Genomic DNA, 25754 nt, shown 5'->3' on the forward strand with positions numbered 1-25754 from the left:
GACTGTTAGCAGAATATGGAATTGGTGGGTTCAGGAGGGTAATACAGAGCACTGTGCTGGATCCCAACAGCCTCATATCACTGGCAGTCGAGTTGACAGGCATCTTATCCACATGGCTGTAACGGATCGTGCATCCATGTCTCGATCCCTGAGTCAACAGATGGGGACGTTTGCAAGACAACAACCATCTGCACGAACAGTTCGACGACGTTTGCAGCAGCATGGACTATCAGCTTGGAGACCATGGCTGCGGTTACCCTTGACGCTGCATCCCAGACAGGAGCGCCTGCGATGGTGTACTCAACGACGAACCTGAGTGCAAAAATGGCAAAACGTCATTTTTTCGGATGAATCCAGGTTCTGTTTACAGCATCATGATGGTCGCATCCATGTTTGGCGACATCGCGGTGAACACACATCGGAAGCGTGTATTTGTCATCACCATACTGGCGTATCACCTGGCGTGATGATATTGGCTGCCATTGGTTACACGTCTTGGTCACCTCTTGTTCGCATTGACGGCACTTTGAACAGTGGATGTTACATTTCAGATGTGTTACGACCCGTGGCTCTACCCTTCATTCGATCCCTGCAAAACCCTACATTTCAGCAGGATAATGTACAACTGCATGTTGCAGGTCCTGTACGGGCCTTTCGGGATACAGAAAATGTTCGACTGCTGCCCTGGCCAGCACATTCTCCAGATCTCTCACCAGCTGAAAACGTCTGCTCAATGGTGGCTGAGCAACTGGCTCATCACAGTACGCCAGTAACTACTCTTGATGAACTGTGGTATCATGTTGAATCTGCATGGGCAGCTGTACCTGTACACGCCATCCAAGCTCTGTTTCACTCAATGCCCAGGGTACTGATTTGTCAGGATCTATGCACCCAAATTGCGTGAAAATGTAATCACACGTTAGTCCTAGTATAATATGTTTGTCCAATGAATACGTGTTTATCATCTGCATTTGTTCTTGGTGTAGCAATTTTAATGGCCAGTAGTGTACTAGAAGGAATCTATTAAATTTTGGTTCCCATATGAAGCACACAATTCTAAATGTAGTTGACTCAGCCAAATACCTGGGGATTACTATTACAAAGAACCTAAATTGGAAGCACCACATAGATATCATGTGGAACGTGAAACAGATTCCACTTTATTGGCAGAATCCTTACAAATGCAACATGGGTACGAAAGAGACTGCATGCAGTGCATTTGTCCATCCTCTTTTGGAGTGTTGCTGCACTATATCACATCCTTACCTGGTAGGAATTGTGGAGGACATAAAAGAAGTCCAAATTTTGTACTGTTGTGAGATAGGGGAGATAAGCAAGTTGGGGTGGCAATAAAACAAAGACTTTTCTCATTGCAGTAAGATCTTCGCACGAACTTTCTATTTCAATTTTTTTCACCACCTTTCTCCTGTGAATGTTAAAATATATAGTTAACTCCCACCAGCATAGGGAGAAATATCCATTGTAATAAAATAATAGAAATTAGTACGTCCATGAAAAGACTGTTCATTCTTCCCAAGATCTGTTAGAGACTGGATTGGTAGAGAAATAGTGTGAAAGTGATTCGATGAACTCTCTATCGATTACTTAAGTGTAAATTGTACAGTAGTAGTTATGTAGGAGTGTATAAAACACACTGCTGACCATGAAAACTGCAACAGTAGGAAGGATAGCAAATAATGAAATTTTTTCATACAGTGTAGGCTTTCACGACTCGTATTGTCTTCACTTAAAACTTGAGGGCTGATAGGCCTTGGTCGATGTATAAAACTCTCCCCTGACAATTTGTCTCCAACTATGGGAGACATCCTCTGAGGTAAAGCAGCAAACTCCAAAGAGAACTCAAGGAAGTGCTGATTATATAGGCAGTACAGAGGGTGCAATGCTGACATCCAAATTTTATCCAGCTTGACACCTTCGTCTTTACTGTTACAACTATTATGGTGTTTATCTATCTCGATAGCCTCTCTATACATGCACAGATAATAGGGCGAGGTTTTAGATATGATGCTCATCTCACTGAATTTTATTTCATGATGGCCTTCCTGGTAAACATGTTACGCTACGGCTGAGTTATCCGTGTGACCCAGGTGGCAATTCCCCCTATGTTCAACAAGATGAGTGTTCACACTTCTCTTTGTACCGATATAAACCTGTCCACAACTGCAAGGAATTTTATATACCCCCGGTGTAGCCAAACGGAGTCATGCATCTTTTGCCGATCTTAAATATTGTTTTATCTTCCTGGTGGGTCTTGTTGATCATAGGAGGAATTGCCACCTGGGTCTCACAGATAAATACAATCAGCACTTCCTCAAGTTCTCTTTGCAGTTCACTACTTTACCTCAGAGGATGTCTCCCGCAGTTGGAGACGAAACGTCAGGGTCGAGTTTTATACATTGATCATGGCCTATCAGCCCGGAAGTTTTAAGTGAAGAATGAAATTTTACTTTTTGTGCTTATACATCATAGGAGAAAGAACAGAAATTTTTAGGGTGTGTGTGTGTGTGTGTGTGTGTGTGTGTGTGTGAGAGAGAGAGAGAGAGAGAGAGAGAGAGAGAGAGAGAGAGAGCAAAATTTAATACTCAGAGCTGCCACTTATGGCAGCAACAATGACTATAACCAGGTTGGACATCTGATTGAACTGAGCTTGGATGGTGTATGTAGGTACATCTTTCCATGCTGCTGCAACTGTATGGCAGAGTTCATCAGTTGTAGTGGCTGATGGTTTGGCAGTACAGTCTAACACCATCTGTATTGAGGTAGATCAAGACGGCGTGGGTGACATGTATTATTTTGTTATCTTGTCAAAAGATTGTGTAATTGTGACGTTGAAAATTGCACGTTGAAATTCTGAGAGCATATGGCTGAAGATGTGTCAGGCAATGTATTACTCCCTCCCACATACATCTCATGAAATGAACACAATCAGACAAGTTGGTATTGTTGATGTAGTTGCTCTGTCTAGGGGGGGTTGCCACATCACTGTTTGCTAAGCCTCTTAATTAGACCCAGTGCTGGTTCCCAAGCCTTGCTGAGATTATAGTTGCAGTCTGCAGTCCCGATTGATAAGATTATCCCTTGTGTGAATTTTGATGGTTTCTCTAACGACACTGTCCCAGTATTTGGAAGTCTGTGCTAAAATCCTTATATGTTCATTTTACACAGTGTGATTCTTTGACAAACTATGCTCTGCAACCGCCGACTAGTTTAGGTGCATTACTCGAGTGTGCTGCTGGTGTTCTCTGCATCAATCTTCGACAGTGCCATGGTTGTCTGATTTATGTCTTGTCATAATGACATGGAATAATGTGATAGGCTCCAGCCTTCCACAAACCAATGTCAGACACTCCACAATAATGTAATCCCCTCAGGATGATGATTCTTGTGAGATTGCACTCATATCTTTGATATGGACCCACCATCTGGCATGTTGTTATGGTGTGCCAACGGATGCACAGTGCTCTCACCCCAGGTTTGCATAACTGTTAATTGGAACAGCAGCCATTATATTTATAGCTGTTAAATTTATGATGTATTAGGGCCAGAGGCTCTGCCCTATTTTCAACACTAAACCTCTCTGTTATAAACAACACCCCTCTTGTAGAGAGACTGTCACTACAGATTGTTGAGCATTCCCATAACACTTTTGCTCTTACTGATCAATCCTTTGATGAAATGTGCCACTGTTTGTTACATCTTTTCTGTCTTCCATTAATCCAACCTGGTAAGGATTGCAGATTGATGAGCAGTACTGAAGAATAGAAAATAAGGTTTTGTTAGCCATTTTTTTTGTGTATGAATTACACTTCATGAACAACTCATTGCAGAGAAGACACGTTAAGTTGCAGACCGGCACAATTAAGACACTTACATAAAGCTTTCAGCTGCAGCCAGAGAAACACACACCATTCATACACACAAACAGGCACACTTGATGCACAATTGACGTCCAACTCCGGCACCTTGGGCCAGAGTGCTGATTCCTGCCCGGGGTTTCTATTGTTACATTTGCTTAAGATGTTCCCAGTGAATCTCAGCCTGGCATCTGCTTTTTCTACAGTTTATTCCACTTTGGGTCACTTCATATGGTTAATGCTAGACTTTTTATGGTAGTTCCTGTTTCCAGTGGTTTATAACCAGTAGTGTAATTGAACAGCAATGTCTCTTTGGCAATTTATACACAAAAAGACCATGTACTTATGTTCATAGTTGGCTGCCATTCTCTGTACAAAACATTAATCCCAGTAGGTGACCATACATTTTGCTGCAGGCTTCACACCCTTCATGTAGACAACCCCATTGCCTGTGAAAATCCTGGTGGAGCTTTCAGTGTTACCCACTAGATATTTTATAACACTGATGGAAAAAAATTGCAACACCAACAAATAATTAATGTAGAGTAATAAAATTTCAGAAATACCTTTGTCTAGGTAACATATATGTGATTAACACCGCAAGATCACAGGTTAATGTAAGCACAAAATAAGTCATTCCAAATTTAAAACGCTGTTAAATTAATAACCATTGTAACTACCAGAATGTTGAAGGCAAGCATGCAAATACGCATGCATTGTATTGCACAGGTGCCAGATGTCAGCTTGTGATGGAGTTCCATGCCTGTTCCACTTGGTCAGTCGATACAGGGACAGTTGATACTGGTTGTGGATGACACTCCAGTGATGCCCCATATGTGCTTGATTGGAGACAGATCTGATGATAGAGCAGGCCAAGCCAACATGTTGACACTCTGTAGAGCATATTGGATTACAACAGTGGTATGTGGTCAAGCATTATCATGTTCGAAAACACCCCCTGGAATGCTGTTCATGAATGTCAGCACAGCAGGTCAATTTATCAGACTGGCATACAAATTTGCAGTCAGGGTGTGTGGGATAGCCACAGAAGTGCTCCTGCTGTTGTACAAAGTCCCACCCCAGACAGTAACTTCAGGTGTAGGTCCAGTGTGTCTAGCATGCAGATGGGTTGGTTGCAGGCCCTCCGGTGGCCTCATTGTAACCAACACCATCACTGGCATTGAGGCAGAACCATTGTTCATCAGAAAACACAAAAGACTCCACCTTGCCTTCCAGTGAGCTCTAGCTTGACACAACTGATCTCACTGGCATTGGTGGAGTGCATGCTAGAGGGCATCTGGCTCTGAGCTGTTCTTGAAGTAACAGTTTTGTGTCACTTTGGTGTCAACTACTGCTCAAATTGCTGCTGCAGATGCAATATGATGCAGCCAAAGCCATATGCCAAGTATGATGGTTTTCCTTCTCGGTAGAGCCACATGGCCATCCAGAGCCCAGTCTTCTTGCAACTCTACATTCTTGTGGCCACTGCTGTCACTAATCATGTACCTTGGCTACGTTGGTGCCAAGTTTTTATGCAATATCGCACAAGGAACATTGAGGTCCTTGAAAGACCTGTTGCATAACCTCGTTCAAACTCAGTGAGATGTTGATAAAGGTGTTTCTTGTCACCTTAAAGGCATTCTTGACTTAACATCAGCTCACCTCATTGAATCTCAAAGATAACTGATGCGCACGGTCATTAAGTATATATTTAAAGCAAACCTGATTTGTATCCTCATAGTGACACTACTAGTGCCACTCTTATGCAACTGGCACGATATTTGAATATACTTGATCTTTCAGATGTAGAAACATGCCTACCAACTTTCATTTAGAAGGTGACAATTATTTAACAGTATGAAGGGGGGGGGGGGGTCGAAATTAGTTACAAACTACAGCGTGCACACACTTTATTGAACAAGTAAATGTCAATACAGATATTCGGATTTAGGTCATGACACTTCAACATGCCTGCCATCATTGTTGTTGATGTGGCACAGACAAATAGCAAAATTCTGCATGACTCACTGAAGTGTCGGAACATGGATGCTATCAATAATCTGAATGCTTGTTTTCAGCTCATCAATGATTTTGGGATTATTGCTGTACACCTTGTCTTAAAATATAGCCCCACAAAAATGAGTTGCATGTGTTCAGATCCAGAGAATATGGCGGCCAATCGAGGCCCATGCCAGTGGCCGCTGGGTACCCTAGAGCCAGAACACGGTCCCCAAAGTGCTCCTCCAGGACATCACTGTCCTGCTTTGATGGGGTCGGGCTCTGTCTTGCATGAACCAAATCTTGCCAAAATCGGTCACTTTGGATAACGGGAATGAAATCATTATCCAAAACCTTCACATACCATTTGGTAGTCAGCGTGCCGTCAAGGAATATCCCACAGATTATTCCATGACTGGACATTGCACACCAGACAGTCACCTGTTGAGGGTGAAGAGGCTTCTTGATCGTGAAATGCAGATTCTCATTCCCTCAAATGCCCCAGTTTTGCTTATTGATGAACCCATCCACACGAATGTGGGCTTCATTGCTAAACCAACATACTAATTGCCGTCATGCCCTGTGGCCAGCTGTACAGTTTGAACATCCTAACACAAACCGTTTAGAAGTTACGATGATTTTATTTCATGAAGTTCAATAATTGTCATCATGTATGTTGCACAACTTCTTCTTGGTATTGTGACATTTTCCTGTCACTGTATGTTGTAAATGCTAATAGTCTTTAAATTACCTTTATGTCAGTCATCTTTTTCCTGTCATGAAGAACTGTTATGAATTTTTGCAGCAGCAGTGGGCTGTGGAGTGGAAGTGGCTGTGATTGTGGGTGTGCAAATATATTTTTTTAGGTGACACAATTTTATTACAAACACACAGTTGAACAATAAAAAGAAATCAGTTGTAAACATAAATTTGACTGCCACAAGAAACATTAAGAAACAATGGTAATAAAATAAGGATAACATATGCCCAAAGCCTAAAATTCAGGCAGTGGATTATTCTAAAAAAAAAAATACAAATACACTCTTAAGACAAAATAAGTGCTCTATCTGGTTATTTAGATTGCCAAAATCCCGAGCTGGCTGGAGGACCTTCCCCATAATGCTCCGAACATTGTCAACTGGGGCGAGATCTGGTGACCTTACTGACCAAGGTGGGGTTTGGCAAGCACAAAGACAAGCAGTAGAAACTCTCGTCGTGTGAGGGTGCAAATTATCTTGCTGAAATGTAAGTCCAGTATGGCTTGCCATGAAGGGCAACAAAACAGACTGTAGAATATCGTCAACGTACAACTGTGCTGTGAGGATGTCACGGATGACAACCAAAGGGTTTATGCTATGAAAAGGAATTGCACCCTTTCATCACTCCTAGTTATTGGGCTGTATTGGGGGCATCTAGTCAGGTTGGTATCACACTGCTGTCTGGGGTATCTCCGTGCAGGTCTCATCACTGAAGACAATTCTACTCCAATCGATGAGATTCCAGCCCAGAGGCGTGTCTGGAGATGGCCTGGGCAGTAGTGGATACCAACCTGACTGTTGCCCTCCATACGGCACGGCAGCCAGGAATGATGCTCTGGGGTACAATTTCTTTCTATAACAGCACCCTTTTGGATGTCAGCCATGGAACCCTTACAGCACAGCGGTACGTCGACAATATTCTACACTCCGTTTAGTTGCCCTTTGTGACAGGCATCCTGGGCTTACATTTCAGCAAGATAATGCCTGCCTGCACACAGTGAGAGTTTCTACTGCTTGTCTTCATGCTTGCCAAACGCTACCTTGTCCAGCAAGGTCGCTGCACTTCTCCCCAGTTTAGAATGTTTTGAACATTATGGGCAGGGCCCTCGAACCACCTCAGGATTTTGATGATCTAACATGCTGATTGGACATAATTTGGCACAATAGCCCTCAGGAGTACATCCAACATCTCTGTCAATCAATGCCAAGCCAAATAACTGCTTTCAGAAGGGCCAGAGGTGGACCAATGCATTATTGAGTTGCTTGATTTGTGAAGCTCTTTCTCTTGAATAAATCACCCATTTTTCTGAAATTGTAGTCATTTGTTCATCTGCACATGTACATCACAGATACCAATTTCTGTCCCATTCAGATAATTTTTTCGTGGTGATTTTCTTCTTCTTCTTCTTCTTCTTCTTCTTCTTCTTATATTGTAGGAGCAATGTGTTACGTAACATCCCTGTTGGCAAGTTATAGTTACCTGTCCCAAATGGCACTAAAATGCAGTGAATGAACTAAAGTACACAATCAGTCAACATTAACCAATGCTGCCTCCTCCTGAGTTGCTAACCACCAACCCCAACCCGTCTTCCTGCCTCCCACCTTTCAGTCTTCCTCTACCCACCCCACTTGACACCAACCCCACCCCAACCTAGTCCACCTGTCAAACTGCAGCACTGGCATTGTGCATTCAGCCAGTGCCATGTAAGGGCTTTGTTATGATTGTGGTTACATAATTTTAATGGTTGCACCTATTGTGCTATTAGCCTGTACTTTAAAAGGAAATATGAATAGTTGTGCAGAGGTTATAATAAGCTTGATTTTCTTTTTTTTCAGACTCTGTATGAAGTTAAATCACAGGTTGAACCTTTAAAAGGGAACGAATTTTGTCGGGCAGGCAGCATGTGCCATCTCCAACTGCATGTCCGCCGAATTAATCCTAGTTCTCATAACTCCTTAATGTATGAAGTACTTGCTGATCAAACTATTTGGGCTGTGTGTGGAAGAACAGCTGGTAAGTTGATATAATTATTATAATTATTTAATTGCTGCACATTCAGTATAGAGGCATTTGACTGCAGTTTTGCAGGATTCTTCTCAGTTTGTATTACATTTGTTTGTCAGTCCTGCATTTGATCTTACTGTTTCAGCTACATTTATCCTCAGATGTGTACATCTGCAGTCTTCAGGCTTCCTGCAATACCACAGGTTGTAAAGTCATATCCCATTTCCCATTGCACAGGCCATTTAAACACCCCAACAGTTCCCACATTGATCTTTCCACATTTCTTTGCTGTTAATACTTCATGGGTTAGAGCCACTGAAACAATACATTTCTTCCTGCTTGCACCGTTACTTGCCATTTTTCACAGACAGAACCCTTAGAAAACCAACCAAGGACTTGGCGAATAATCTGTCTCACTCAGTCTAAGCAAATTTTAAAATACTCTTGGCTTACATTGTTGTTGATATAACCCACCCTGGGGCATTATAGGATGTTGTTAATTTGCACAAATGAGGAACCTACTGTTGCTTTTGTTGGACAAGTCATGTTGTCATTATTGTAAGTCTCCATAAATGCTGAACTTAGTTATGCTTGGTGCAGTACGTTAACAAGGACATGCATTTGTCACCTGTGCTATGTCTTTTATTCATTTTTTTTGTCCTCTCTCAGGTAATTCATTTTCTATTACCTGTACATATTTTTCATTTTTGTTCTGTTATCACATATCGCCACTACTGTAGTCTTACTCTTTACTTTTGTTCATATCCCTCCACTGATACAATGTGCAAAGTCTGCACGTGTTATCTTTGAGGAAGGGAGTTAACATGTGCTATATCTATAATATGTGTAATGAGTATTAAATGGTAAACAAACCAGGATGTGCAGCCAAGAGGGATGGGATAGGGTTTTGTAAACACAAGGTCCATATGGGTTGCTCAGTGACCCCAGTTATTTATCACAGTAAGATTTGTATGTGTGTCAGTGACCATTGTTTGTAATAATGGAAAATTTTGTATAGCAGAAAACAGACATCTTTGTTAACACTCTAGAAACTGGCCACGTAGAAGAATATTAAGACTAGGAAACAGGCCAGTTATACTGTTATTTAAAGTGTTCTGCTACATGTGTAATTACCGAGCGAGGTGGCGCAGTGGTTAGCACACTGGACTCGCATTCAGGAGGACGACGGTTCAATCCCGTCTCCAGCCATCCTGATTTAGGTTTTCCATGATTTCCCTAAATCCTTTCAGGCAAATGCCGGGATGGTTCCTTTCAAAGGGCACGGCCGATTTCCTTCCCCATCCTTCCCTAACCCGAGCTTGCGCTCCGTCTCTAATGACCTCGTTGTCGACGGGACGTTAAACACTAATCTCCTCCTCCTCCTCCTACATGTGTAATTGCTGTATCTCGAAGAGTAATACATACTACAAAAGGACCAAGCTTCAAGATTTGTTTTTCACATTTACTTTAGTTCTTTGATAGATATCAAATTTTAAAATAATGGCAATGAAAAGTGCAAATCTCCTTCCAAGAAAAAAGTGTGAGGTGAGTTATTGAGCAATTTCTTCCCTTTGAACTTTGAAAATTTCTTGCTCACTCACCAAATGTGATGTATTTGGCAGAATTACAGCAAACTGTGAAACCTAATGAGTACATGCATGGTATTATGTTAATGTGATCACATATTGGCTCAGCCATTCGTGACAGCATCTACTACATTCAGTTAAGTCTCTTTTGAAATAATTCTAGAAATTTACAAAGAAAGTAGCACTTGTCAAGGGACAGGTAGCAAGGCATTGTTCTCATATGAACTGAGTGCAGTTTTTGATCAACAGGTGGCTCGAATGTCAGGAAAATTGCAGCATGATCTATACTCGGACATGATCTTCTCAACAAAATTTTGTTGGGCTAGCTATGCTCAAGCTTGGTCTTCAAAGTGTTAACAATCCATATAATGAAAATGATGGCTAAAAAAATGTTACTGTCAAATTGTGCGCTGACTTGGTTTATAACTATTATAGTTAAACTGTCAGTTGTGAGAAACTTTTGGTGTATCTCCCCCAACCGTCATTTGTGATAGACTTAGCAAGATATGTTTTGGATATGTGCCACCATTTTTCATTTTGAGAGAAGTTGAGGTCACTAAAATCTGTAGAGAGGTTTTGAAGTGGGTTACTGGTAATGCAGACAGGAACATCACTGTAAGCAGCCAGCCAGCTGAAAGAAAAATTGGTATAATACTCTTTATAATACTTTTCTTTCCACATGACTCATTGCCTGATGCAAAAGTCACCTGCATTTGATGAGTGAATCATCATCACATTTAATACAAATCCCCACTCCAGTAGTCACTGCAGAAAAATATCTGAAATTTTAAGCCCAAAATGTTGATATGGAGTGTGGTGATCAGGAACTCCACACCACCGGAAATTGGTGAAGGAAATGTCTTCCACTACCATAACATGAACAAACTATATCAGAGTTAAGTGTCAACACAGAAACATATATGAATGATGTCAACTACATAACTAAATCAGGCTCACACTGCTACTGCAGGACTTAATCAGAATTTAGTGGGAAAAGCAACTTGACATGCCAGTGGGAAATTTGGACGTAGACAAATGTTGGCTGTTGTGCGAAATGCTGTTCTTCTTCAATGTTCAAATATAGACTGAGAGTGGCTGTTTGCACACTATTGTGAAATGTTGGTTTTTGTTGCAGAGTTATTTTTTCTGTAATTGACTAAATTTAATAGCTTTAACATATTGTTTTCAATAATATAAATAATTGTGATATGTGAGATCATTAAATGTAATGTAATTGCTAAGTATATTTTCATTTTCAATATAATCCAGTAAAACAATGAAATAGAAAAAGTAAAGAACATATGGTACTCAACAAAAAAAAAAAAAAAAAAAAAAAGCTGTCAGAAAAAATACAGGAATTTGCAAAAATTATGCTGGAAAGTCCCTAAATATGGCATGTTGTGGCACCTTGAGTACAGAGAGAGGTAAATCTCTAGGCAGCCTTTAACAAAATCTGGTTGACTGGAGGTTCCCCTTATTCTGAAGGAAGACGGTATTTGTCCTCGTCCTCAAATCAAGGAAGGACTTCATAATACCCCAGTAGTGATGATAGCATTATCCTTGTTAGCTATGTAGGACAGGTTGTGGATTACATGGCAAGTCAGATTCTGACACTAGCCTTAGGATAAAAGAAGCTCGTCAGTAGCCTCCTATGTGGTTTCAGGAAGACTCACCCCCACACTTGGCAGTTAAACCCTGATGGAAGCATCAGTACAAGTGGCATTTATATGTAGGCTGTATGTACTGAATATTTTCTTGAATCTGCAACAGTAGTTGGAGACATACTATCCTTAGACACCTCCATAAGTGCGACATCGTCCCAACTTCATATGGCCCTTTCTTTCAAGTCAGTTTATCAGATACTTCGTTGATAATATCATACACACAGACATGAAGACAACCATGTCTCCCATAGACCAGTTTGTTGCATTAATATGCTTTCTGCTAATTGTTTGCAGACATGTTGACAGTTTTGCTGATTTTTCATTCTCAAGCTCCAGTCTTGCCACAATTACTTGTTTGTTACAACTGGTAACAAAATAGAAGAGCAGTGGGTAGAGAAGCCATTATGTAGACCTAATTAGAGAATTGTGTATATAGTTTCAATTGCTCGTATCACCTTCAGATGAGGCATATTGCACTCAGTTTTAAAAATGCAGTAATGTTTCTAGAACTCACTTTTGTTGAAAAGGTGATAGCACGTTTTAGGTATGGAGCAGATAACTGTTATTTTTCAAAAGAGCACTGTACTTAGCCTGTGTTCTGAGTCATGTGACCCACCACTTGCTATCTGGTGGCAGCTCCTCATGGTGCATGAGGTGTACAGTGTCTGTCTTCCAATTTCTGTCATTCTGTACTATTGCTTGCCTATCAGTGGACTAATTTTTCATGAACTGTCAGTATAAACAAGGCACGTGGTGTAGACCAAATTTCCTTCATCAGTTATAGAAGCAGTAATTCCTTACCATGAGTTGCAAAGTAGGTTCTGAATTATTTTAGATTTGCTGGAAGAAGAACTGGTATCAAGGATAAAGCATCCAAAGTTTTCCAGCCATAAAAGAAGCCTAGGAATTCCTACAAAGACAGAGAATTACATGGTTTTACTGTTTACGTGGGCACACAGGGACAGGGAAATACAGAAGCAGATAATGTACCTAAGAGATTGTCATCTTATTGTTGAGATGGAACAGAATTGTGCATCAAATGGTGGTTTTTTTTTTTTTTTTTTTTTTTTTTTTTTTTTTTTTTTTGGGGGGGGGGGGGGGAAGAGATTCAAATAGCTGCTGCCAGTGAAGCCAACAACTTGGCCATTTCATACCAGTACCTCCATGTCAAGGATGAAAAATCAAATTGTTAAACACATCTTTGTGTAAGACTGTGCACTGTGAAAAATTAATTCCTCGTCTGTGAAGAAGAACCATCAGTGTAGTGTATTTGTAGTGTACAACTTTACAGAGGTTCAACAAAAGTATGGAAACAGTGAGAACTGTGTGCTTAAACATAGATGCATATGCTAGCCAAGGTCACCGATGGTTCTGTTATATTAAACCACAAACAGCACCTGTGTAATGCACTCAGTAAGATGCAGCAGTCAGTTGTGGTCAAAACTGTGTTCTGTGGAGCTGTGAGTGCATTATGTCAGAGCTAAGTAAATACGAAATGGGCAAATTGTTGGTGTTTGTTTGGTGTGTGCTTCTGTAATCAAGGTAACGTAAGTATTTACAGTTTCAAAAGGCATTGAAGATTTATACTGGATACAAGGAAAATGGGAAATTGTTATCCACTAAGTCACAATGTGGACAAAAGTGTGTGTTCAGTGATCATGAAAGATGGTCATTGAGACAGATTGTGGTGAATGAAAATATGGGAGCTGCAAAAGCCACTGCAGAACTGAGTATTGCAATTTCGAATCCTGTCAGTACCAAAACAACTCAAAGGGAGTTCTATAAGCTGGGAATTGCATGTTGAGCTGTAATTGCAAAACCAGACATCAGTGATGCAAATGCCCATCACAGGAAAATGTGGTGCTAGAGCCATAAAACATGGACTGTGAAGCAGTGGAAGAAAGTCATTTGGTCAGATGAGTCTTACTGCACACAGTTACCAACTTCTGGCTGAGTTTATGTGCCAAGAGTGAAACATGGCGGTAGTTTGATAGTGATTTGGGTGGCCATATTATGAGAATTCGTGGGCCAGTGGCTACTCTGCAAGGCTGCATTCCTGCTAAGGATTATGGGACCACTTTGTGTGATAAGGTCCAACCCATGGTACAGTGTTCGTTCCCTAATGGTGATGCTGTGTTCCAAGACAGGGCCCCTATTCCCACCACTTGTATCATCCATGAATGGTTTTATAAGCTTAAGGTGTAACATCTCCCCTGGCCACCACAGTTGATGGATCTCAGTATTATCAAGCCTTTATGGCGTACTTTGAAGAGAAGGGTGTGTGATGGCTATGTACCTGCATCATTGTTACCTAAACTTGGCACTATTTTGCAGAAATAATGCTCCATAAAATTCCCTTCCTGTTTAATTAATATTATAAACTGTAATGAGTCCTGTTAGTTAATTTGCTCAATGTACTCATTAGAGGGAGGCTGACTGATAAAATGATTGATGAACTACAGCAGTATTATGGGATGGCCATTAGAAATAATACCGAGAATTTGTTGAAAATGAAGCAGACAGTATGGGCTACCTTCTTCCATAGACTGTCTGATGAAAAACCAGTACACCACCTTTGCCCTCCTGGACCTGTTTCATGGTGCAATTACAGCAGTGCCCAGTATTCAGACAGTTCATACAGCCATAAACATTCCATCCCAGCAGCAGTCATGGGTATCATAAAACCTATTTACAGAGACCTGGCAAATCCTGAATTACTGAAGAACTGTCTGCATGGTCAGACTCAAAATCCCAATGAATCGTTCAATAATCTTATACGGACTCACTCACCAAAAACTGCTACAGCATATGGGAATTAATCCTGAGAAAACTGCATCAGAGAACTTGGATGGATGGACAGATTTGCATTGATAAAGCAGAGTATGCAACACAGTTGGCCACTAAGGAGTCCAGAAAAAAGAAAAGAAGACAAAACTTGGAAAAAGGTCAAGAGGATGATATACAGTATGGTGCAGGGTGCTTCTGAGTGACTAAAAATTAAAAAAAATTAAGCATATATTAAGTAAATTACAGTTTTTTTTAAACTTTAGAAGCCGTTCCTGAAAGTTTACTTTTTTCCTGTTGCATTTTTCCATAAATCTCGGAAACCACTTCGAGGAGAGTATTCAAATTTTCAGGGAATAAGAACATAAATATCCTGGGTCTACTGCACTAAAAAAAAAAAAAAAGGCATAATGTTATGTATAATTAAAATTATTTAGGATAACGTAAAAAAATACACAAAATTTTAACCATGTAATTAAACAATTGTATTTCTGAAAACAGTGGCTCAAACACAATTATTATAATTCAGTAGACTCAGAACGTACAGTTTAATGCCCTGTAAAAGTGTCATGTCAATGGCTACAGTGGTTCCATCTTCATAACACCATCGGAAAAGTATAAATTTAAATCTGAAATTTAAAACTGTGCTTGAAATTAGACCAAAATACTGAGAAACTGATAAATGTGTAATTAGTTCCCCCCCCCCCCCGGGAATGAAGAAAACATTTGGAATTAAAACAGAAAATAACTCAATATTTAGTCTGTCAAGGTAAATGTAGGTATCTGTGGAGACTATTTGGATTCTGAGTGTACTAGAATTGTGTGATGTATCACAGTTGATCACATCAGAATGTGATTAACCACTTTGCACATAGGTAATACCTGTCAAATACATTAGTCCTGTTACTCCTTAGATAGAGGATACTAAAATGTATCACCTGAAAGCTGTGCTGAATATATTAGTGATGCAGAAATCCAGAAGGTTTTTGAGGAGGCAAGGCCTATGACTGACAGAAAAGAGTTACATTATAATTTAAGAAACTGTTGGTTGAAAAAAGTTCTGGATCACTCACTATATTTTTTGTTTTGATATGGTGCACAGATCAGCTTCTGATCCAATACAGGGAAAAAAGAAGAAAAGTGTACAATAATACAAAAATTGTGGGCTTTTAATATTAAAAGGTACACCTCAACTAGTGCTAAGAAATTTAAGTTCACTTTAGTTCACTGTGCCTCCTCTCTGTAAACAAATCTGAAGATGGGTTACGTATTAATCCAGAACTGTCATCTGTGTTAAATTTGTGATCCTGCTACATGACACTGATGTAGCACTGTGCTCCTTCACAGCTGTTCATATCCTAAATTGTATCAGCAGTTCAGAATATTCACTATAGGCTGAAGCTTTTTTTTTTTTTTTTTTTTTTTTTTTTTAAAGTTGGATGCTGACCACCCCTTGTTAACAAAAGAGAATGTCAAAGTAATTTGTGATCCTTGCTAAATTACTTGCCAAATTATTGGAGTAGAATTCAGAATTGTAATCAATGAAATTGATCTTGCACAGTTTACTTCCCACACTCTTAATATCAGAAGTGTATATCTGCCACAACTTTATGGAAAATCCGAAGCAGTTCTTCCTTTGTGGACTTTCAGCCTTGAAGACCCATGAACTCAAGAACGGATCTTTCCCACTGCATGATGGAATTTTGCCCATCTGTTATTTTATATTGTATGAAGTGACCAGGATACTTTACTACATTAATTATTAATTCTTTCATTGAAGTGTTTTCTCCCATTTTCTGTAGTCATCCTATGGTGTGTTGTGATGAGGAACTCCTTTATTACTAGTGGTCTCCACACTTGGTGCCTGACTGATTTGTATTTCCATGTGTACCAAATTCTGGACCACATATTTAGAGGCCTGTAAACAGATGTGTTAACATATTTTGTCCAACCTCTTAGATCTCTAATCTAGTTACTAAGTCTGGTTACACCATCACGACTGTTTATATGAAGAAGTTACATCTTGAGTTTATATTACAGAATGCTAATATTCTTTCAGGTGTTATATCTTTAGAAGACTCAGATAAACAGAGTGTAACATTGGATGTGATGCCTCTGATTGGAGGATATCTACCACTGCCATCAGTTCGCCTGTCTAAGTACATCCCTGCAGAAAAAAAGTCACCAGGAACAAAAGTTCAAGGTATAATATAAGCTGCAGTCTATCAATTTGTTTAATTCGTACTGTGATTTGACAATGGAGTCTAACCATTCAGTAGTACATGGCAACAGTACTGAACAACTGTGTTTCAACCATCATTCAAAACAGGGAACTTAATATTCAGGTTTGAGTAAGAGAAGGAATGCCCCTTGAGTATTGATCCACTGGCAGTCATCAAAAGTATTAAGATGGCCAATTTCAATATCTAATTTCTGTATTGAAATTGGTTGCTTGTTAGGTAATTCGTCAGAAAATGATATCAGTTACTTATCTGCTTGCAATTATTTGTTATAAAATTTTTGATAAATTAAAACTTCATTTTCAGGGCCAGTCTCTAACATAATGGTTTTTAGGTTTTCGGTTTGTGTTTGGAACAATCCACTTCACTTTCACAAAGTTAATTTAAGGTTATGCAGACATACATGGACCTCCACTGTGGCAATTTGTAGTTCTTTCCAATAAGAGCTGCTGCTACCTAAAAGCCAAGAAACAGATTTCTATATCTGATCATTGTAACTTTCTGTCATCAGACTTCATTTGCAACAAATCAGTTGTGAGAAGCAACTTGTAAAATCATTTTAATTTATCAGATTTGATGAAAAGCTCTCAGGTTTCCAGCTAGGTGTGATTGTTGAGATATGTTATTTTGGTGAGTGTCATACGCACCAGAAGAAAAAGATACGCATTGAGTTTAGGTTTCAGAAAGATAATATTCTGGCAGGTGTTATATATATCTAGATACTACTTGTCCTCATCATCATCTTTGTCAGAAGAGACAATATCATAATACTGCCACCTGGCCAGAAACCCAAGAGCTTTTCATCAGTGGATACGCCTTAAAAGTCTACATTCCCACATTTAACAAATTTGTTCTAAGATACAGAGTTTCTTAAACTGAATGTCACTTATATCTTTATCATTTACTTTGCAATTTACAGAACTGTACATATTGTGGGTATGTAATTGCATGATAAATAACAATAAATCAAGAATGAATGCAAAAAATGTGATTATGGTTCAGCACCAGCTGTCAACTATTTCAGAACAAATGAAAATTTGTGTTGGACCAGAAGTCGAACCCGGATTTCCCACTTGTTGTGAGTGGTCACCTTACCCATTTTGGCTGTCTGAGCATGCTTGGTGGAGCAGCCCAAATCTCCATTTGTCCTGGTGTGTCTACATTCTCTTGTGCTCACACTATGTTCCTGTAATTTCATATTGCCTTATCTTGGCATGAAATACTGTCATGCAGTTTCGTGTTGTACTATGTAGTCCAAAGCATGTTCCTTCAGACATGGAAGTGGTATTACACTGCCTTCCTACTCTTACCTTTGAACTGAATTATCAGGTTGTTACAGGAGGCTCTATAGTCTAATAGGGCTCCAAATGGTGGGGGAGAGGGAGAGAAAGGGGGGGGGGGGGGGAGGAGGAGGAGGAGGGTGTAGATGAAAAGATCTGAACAGGTCTTCCTCAGCAACAAAACTATTAAGAGGAAAGGATGTTACTGCTAGCTGCCACAAACAATTAACAGTGACTTGGCAAAGCTCTGTGAGGTAGTTAAAGAGCTCTATAGACACTCTGTCCCTTTCCTTAGAAAGCCACTAGCTGATGTATGGAAGAGTCTTTGATTGCAGTTGACTGACTGCAATCCATCCGCAGTGACATACTGGACTTGTATTCAGGTGTGCTTTGGTTGAAGTTCCAGATTTATGTCTTCCATGATTTCTCTAAATCACATCAGTCTAATGTCAGGATGATTCCTCAAAAAACGTTCTGGCCAATTTCTTTCCCCGTCCTTCCCTAGTGCAAGCTTGCATTTCTCTATTGACCACATCGTCAGTGAGGTGTTAAACCCTAATCTCCAGTCCTGCCTTCCCTCCTTCCCTCAGGATACCACCACCACACTTCCTGTAATTCCGTGATTATATCAGCTGTCATTTTCCCCATATATGAATGTGTGATAAAGTTGCCACTCTTGATAAAGTCAGCATTACAGACAAACAGTCTGTAGTTGTGGTATATATATCTAAATCTACCTGCATACTCCGCAAGTCACCTATGGTGCATGTTGGAGAGTACCACATACCACTACTAGTCGTTTCCTTTCCTGTTCCACTCACAGATACAGTGAGGGGAGAAAAGACTGCCGATAAATGTCCATATGAGCCCTAATTTCTGTCATCTTACCTCTATGGTCCTTATGCAAAATGTATGTTTGCGACAGTAGAATTGGCCAGCAGTCAGCCCCAAATGCCAGTTTTCTAAACTTCTGCAGTAGTGCCTTGTGAAAGTAGCATCATATTTTCTCCAAGGATTCCCATTTCAGTGTACAGAACATCTCTGTAATACTGTAGTGCTGACTGAACCTACCAGTAATGACTCTAGTAACTCACCTGTGCATTGCTTCAATGTCTTCCATTAATGTGACCAGTTGGGGCTTCTCAAATGCTTGAGCAGTACTCAAGAATGGGTTCCATTATCATTCTATATGCTGTCTCCTTTATAAGTGAGCTGCACTTTCACTAAATTCTCCCAATAAAATGAGGTCAAGCATTCGCCTTCTCTACCATCAACATGATGTGTCCATTCTATTTAATATCGCTTCACAGTGTTACGCCTGGACATTTAATCGCTGTGACTGTGTCAAGCAGCATACTACTGATGCTGTATTCAGATGGTGCAGGATTGTTTTTCCTACTCATTCACATTAATTTACGTTTTATACATTTAGAGAAAGCTGCCATTTATAACACCAACTAGAAATTCTTCTTGTCCCCTTGTATCCTCCTACAGTCACTCGACGATGACACCTTCTCATACACCACACTGCCATCAACAAAGAGCTGTAAATTGCTGCTCACGTTGTCTGTCATATCATTTATGTATATAGAGAATAAGAGCGATTCTATCACACTTCCCTGGGGCACTTACAATGATACCATCGCCTCTGATGACCACTAGCCATCGAGGGCAACGTACTGGACTTTGTTATATAAGAAGTCTTGGAGTCAATCACACATCTGGGAACCTATTCCACATGCTCACACCTTCATTAACAGTCTTCAGTGGTGCACCATTTCAAAATGCTTTTCAGAAATCGTGGACTATGAAATCTGCCTGTTGCCCTTCATCCATAATTGCCACGATGTCGTGTGAGAAAAGGACAAGCTGAGTTTTGCACAAGCAGTGCTTTCTAAAACTGTTGTGATATGTGGAGAGAAGCTTTTCCGTCTCAAGAAAATCTTTTACATTAACAGTGAGAACATGTTCAAGAATTTTGCAGCAAACTGATGTTAAGGATATTCGTCTGTAATTTTGCAGGTCTGTTCTTTTACCCTTCTTATGTGCAGGAGTCACCTGCACTTCCCTCCAGTTGCTTGGGACTTTGCGCTGAGGAAGAGATTCATGATAAATGCAAGCTAAGTAACGGGCTAGTGCCATAGAGTACCCTTTTAAAGCTGAATTAGGATTCCATCTAGACCTGGTGACTTAGTTGTTCTCAGCTCTTTCAGTTGCGTCTTTACCCCAGGGATGCCTACTAGTATGTACTCCATACAAATATCTGTGCAACAGTCAATTAATTTTCTTTTTGCTGACTTCTGTTACTACTCTAGACTGGTTGGCGATTGACTGGATAGAAGCATTTGTCCGGCTTAGTGATTTTATGTATGACCAGAATTTTCATGGGTTCTTAGCAAGATCTTTTGCTAAGATATGACGGTATAAGGTGTATGCTTCATACATTGAGCTTCTTATGGACACATGAATTTTTACCATCTTTTGCCTGTCCACATTTGCGCGATCTTTTTTGGACTGAAATTTGCCATTTCCTCAGTAATTTCCAAATATGATTATTAACCCACAGAGGATCTTTTCCATCCTTAATAAACTTACTTGGCACACAAGTCTCGTGGGCATGATTTGCAATAAGTTTAAAATTTGCCCGTATTCCTCTGTGTTCATCATATTGGAACTAAATGATGTTAAGTGGGATGCTAACAACTGCTTATCTGCTTTTTCTAACATAATACTCTCCTAGCATCTTCGATGGATTTATTAAGTGACCATCATTGCTGTGGTATCATGATCACTAATCCCTGTCTCTGTACTGGTGTTATCGGTAAGGTTAGGCCTGTTTTTAGCTACAAGGTCTAAAATATTTCCATTACATGTGGGTTGTCTAAGGCAGTTTTTGGAAAATGTGTTCAAAAGTACTTCACAAGACTGTATCAGCTGCAGTGAATCACAGATGTCCCACTCTATACTCTGTAGATTAGTCACCTCCAACTAACACTGCATATCTTGGTATTTCTGTGCTACTGAGCATAGGGTTTCACATAGATAAGGCCAGATACCAGTCTGGTGCTGTGAAGTGGTTACTCTTGATTGACCCTGTATTGACATATGATAAAAACTGTAATATAGCAGTTTCCTACTGCAAACTAAGTAGCAGCCAACGTTAAGTAACCAACAATGTCATACTGTTCTCTCATTGTCCTGCTAACATCAGTTGTCTGTCAGTTTGCTTACCTGCTATTTTTGCAGTCACTGTTCATAAAATAACACTTTTCACATGCACATATTACTCATCTCTCTTTTTCCATCATACTCCACATGGCACTGGGTGAGAGATCATCACTGTATATAGTTCAAAAGATGTGTATATTCTGAAATAAATAATACATTATTCAAAGTAGACGCCACAGCATCATGCCCTAAGCAAACTGGGGATATACATAGAAGCTTAATATACTAAACATCTGTTGACCACGAGAACTAGTGAGTTTACTGTTTATTCCTCTAGGAAGAGACAGTGATCTGTACCAGATTAGTGACAGTGATACGTTTCAGCATTGTCTGTGTATTGGAACTCTCACCATAGCCTTCAATTGTGCTTTGTGGTAAACACAACACTGCTGAGATAGTAGTCTATCTTTGACTTGGTTCAAGGTGTCTAAAGATTCTATCCTGCAAAACAGGATGACATTATATAGTCAACTTCACCAAGGGAACACACTTTAGTGACAAAGAATTCAGGGTTAGATATTGATGCATCATTTGGCTGTAAAACAATCGTAAACATAGTGAGAGATTGTGTGCTCCTGTACTTCAGACTATTTGACAAGGTACAAAAATTATAAATTGATGAATAAGTAGTTATTTTGAAATTTTTTTATTGCTTACCTCCATAAAATATTTCTGCATATTTTAATCTTTATTATTTTACATCAGCACATATAATTCATTTCCATTTTAAACATTCTTTTCCAGCTCAGAAGAACAAAATTGATGTGTCTCCTGTTCATCCAAGATTGGAACCTTTCAGCCCAGGGCAAGTGTATAACAGCAGCAGTGGTGAACAGATTCATGTTCTGGCTGCAGTAACACCAGCAATGTTACTGGATTCTGCAATTCATCAGTAGTAAATTCTTTTTATACAAATTTCTTGCCATGAGAAGTGGGAAAATTTGCTGTCACAGAGTACTTTATTAGCATCTAGTTCATGTTGAGGAAATATTGGTGTAACAATGGCGTAACATCAGAAACTTTACTCATTACCTACTGCTTGTCCATTGCACTTTGGGTTAATACTCAGAGATCTGTGCAACATTTTCATAACTTCTTTCGAGACACTATGTGCCTTTTTCTGGCTAAACTAACTAATTCCAAACCTAACTGGTTGTACACTTTATAGAAATCTGAAAATGGAAATGACAGTTGAATTTGCATATTCATTGTGGAATTTGTGCGACCCCTAATCTCCATGTTGTGTTGATACATTACAAAAGAAGTTTCCAAAAAGAGCAATTTTAGTATAGTTTGTAGCTTTGCAATAATGCAGAATGTGCAATGGTATCAGGACCTACAAACTTTCAAAGTTACAGTTCTGAAAGTGTGTGCCACAAATATTTGTGCCAATGTTCTACTGTAAAGTGGCAGGCATGAAACAATGAACTAGTTTTAATGTTACTGTAACATTTGTTTATGCCTCATATGTGAACAAACAGTGTGTTCATTAGCAGTGTATGATCTTAATATTAGTGTTACTGTAAAAGTACAAATGTACGATGCAGGAGTGTGTGCAAAAAGTGACTTTGTTTATGAATAGACCTATGCTATATGACTTGACAAATACTCAGTGTTTTATTTTCATGCAATTAGTGTCATCTTTCATTTAAGTTAATGGAGATATTTACATCATACTCAGATTCATCATTCTGTATAAATTTCTTCATGGACCCACACTGACTGTCCCTAAATATAAATAGAGTGTGAGAAAAAATGATTTTCCATGGCAAAAAAGGTCTTAGATGTGCGTTGACCATGACTTTTGATATTACCTCTGCAAATATAGGTAAAATTTAAAGAATGATATTATGCAGTATGTGCAACTGCCTTGTAAATATTCTTGAATGTATTATTAACAGAGGAAATAGTACTTTACATATTTTTTGATTTAAAGTGTAAATATATATTCAGATTTATAGTCATAGTGGCAGAAAAGCCATTCCGTACTGGCTTTGCTCTGTTGTAGGAAAATCCTGATGGCTGCCATTGTAAGTGACAAATTGAAAATGTTTTTGTGTGCCACTTCCATTTAGTTCTGTGCACATGCTGTGATTTTACAGATATTTTTGTTTCTTCCTTTATTTTTACTGTGGGCTGTTGATGATGTCAGCATAAGTATTTAGAAAATTTGTGTGCCTCTGAAATCTTAACACATTCAAAAGTTATTTAGAAATCTCTTCGTGGTCTTTACATAAATCAAAGCTGCACAACTATATTTTTGATGTTACCTAGTTTCTAATAAAAAGTTCACTGTTTTGTGTGCTGAAAATGATAGAGATTCTTTTCCCACGTTGGGCAAGCTAAGTAACTTGGTGTATGCACAAACAGTGTAATATTTTGAAAGTACGAAAAGTAAGTGTCTGTGGCTACACTATTGAAATTAATGATAGAGATTTATATTGCTATTCTGAGCATAGCAATCATTTAACATGGACAAAAACTTACTTTGTTTCTGGTTTACTCTTAAGTTCCTAGTTTAGTCCCTTGATTTGTACAAGGAACATCATTTGTGTTCAGGAACAAAACTACTTCAATTTTGCAACGAAATTATATTAAAACTTGGTATTATCTTCCATTAATATCTTACTATGTTCTTGTGATGTGTTGAGTATATTAGCTTCACGCCTGCATGAATTCAAATTTGCAGGCTTTATATAGGTTATAGAGATTGTATTGCTCATATTTGTTAATTTATAAGTTAAGACTGTGGTGCTTGCAGATACTCAAAATTCTGGTATTTGCATTGTGAATTTTATAGACTGATTTGGATTCTAATATTAGTGCATAAATGCATCTGAGAATCCACAGATCATTAGTATTTGTGTGTTGTAAAACATAGTACCATTCTTGTTCCAAACAAAGTAAAATTTATTATGAAATGAATTTATTATAAAGAAGCACCATCATTTCATGTGGTCACATTGGAACTATCTTAACCATATTACCAGTTTAACTGGGGCACAGGATGTTCTCTCCTTTTGTTACAAATTAGGTGCGGAACTGATTTTGTTTGCAGGAATCTGATTTTACTGACTGACACTGAGAGTGAGTAATTCTAATAAAAATGTTTAGAGCTCGTTTATGAAGCTAACTGACTACATACTTGTGAACACAGCTTCATTATTATGTTTGTCATGTTTCTCTGTCCTGGGTGTTAGACATGAGAATTACTTTACTTATTTTTCTGTTTTGTATATTATTCGCTCTCAGTGCAATGTAGTTTGCCAACTACATCTTAGTCTAAGTGATTGACTTCCTTCGAGATGTCTGGTAAATAATTACAAAATGTTTCTTAGAACATCCGTTTTTACATTTGATAACATTTCTTGTAGAAGTGTGTGTGTGTGTGTGTGTGTGTGTGTGAGTGAGTGAGTGAGAGAGAGAGAGAGAGAAAATATGTCAGTATGTAGTTGTGTTATAAGATCTAAACAGCATTTCTCCCAGTTCAGTGTTAGAAAATGTGAGATAACTGTTTCATGATATTACATGGAAATGAATTATGTTAAATAATTTTATTTGATTAAATTTATAGTTTATGTCACATATTGTAAAATTTTAGCCTATGCCATGCCATGATATGCAGTTGATGACAGCAGAGTTGTTTGTATTTTCTATGTTATTGTCAAGTTCGGATATGTCACAAATTTGTTAAGCTTTGATATACATAATAGATCACAGCTTGCCCATAAATATCTTCTTACAGTTTCCTATTCTTAACGGGAGAAATTACTGAAACTAAATATGTTTTTTGTTCTCAAATATTTGTTTGTTGAAGAGTTATATATGTTAAAATGTTTTACATGAAACAAAGAATTAAAGGCTGTGAGTATCTAAGTTAATTAAATGTTATGTTCCAAAGAAAGTTCCTGCATTTTTAATGTTTAACCCTGAGCCTAATTTTAGCTGCATTGAAGTGAGTTAACAAGTTCAGTTACATCCTGGTGACAGAATGCTGTTTTGGGGCTAATCATGAAACTACAATAATAGCATTTTGCAAAATGGAGTAGTGAGCTGGCTACCATGGCCATTTGCAAATATTTGGGGTTTATAAACGTTTCTTTACAATACTCATATAATGTTAAGTGCTTAGCTGATTTTATGGTGTTTTATTTTTGTTTGGGATGTCATTTCACATCTTTAGTTTCCAGGTCTGTGAGTGTTAATAGTGGTAGAATAAAACTTAAATGGCACAACAGAGAAAGATGATGTTTTAGAGTACTATAGATAATACAAGTTTTGGAGAAAATCATATCATAAGAAGAGATTCCAGTGGACTTTAATAATACTAACAGTT

General features: G+C 38.8%; 1 protein-coding gene across 1 annotated transcript in view; it reads left to right on the forward strand.

The window, feature by feature from the left end:
• LOC126248109 (trafficking protein particle complex subunit 10) overlaps positions 1–25322 on the forward strand; it is a 151384-nt gene extending 126062 nt beyond the window's left edge. The window contains exons 18-20 of the mRNA XM_049948787.1: positions 8468–8645; positions 16730–16873; positions 22163–25322. Of these exons, the coding sequence (XP_049804744.1) occupies positions 8468–8645; positions 16730–16873; positions 22163–22314 (474 nt within the window). The 3' untranslated portion in view covers positions 22315–25322. The remainder of the gene's footprint in view (positions 1–8467; positions 8646–16729; positions 16874–22162) is intronic.
• Positions 25323–25754: the final 432 nt, after the last annotated feature.

This window comes from Schistocerca nitens, chromosome 3, assembly GCF_023898315.1.
Source record: "Schistocerca nitens isolate TAMUIC-IGC-003100 chromosome 3, iqSchNite1.1, whole genome shotgun sequence".
NCBI classification, from domain to species: Eukaryota; Metazoa; Arthropoda; class Insecta; order Orthoptera; family Acrididae; genus Schistocerca; species Schistocerca nitens.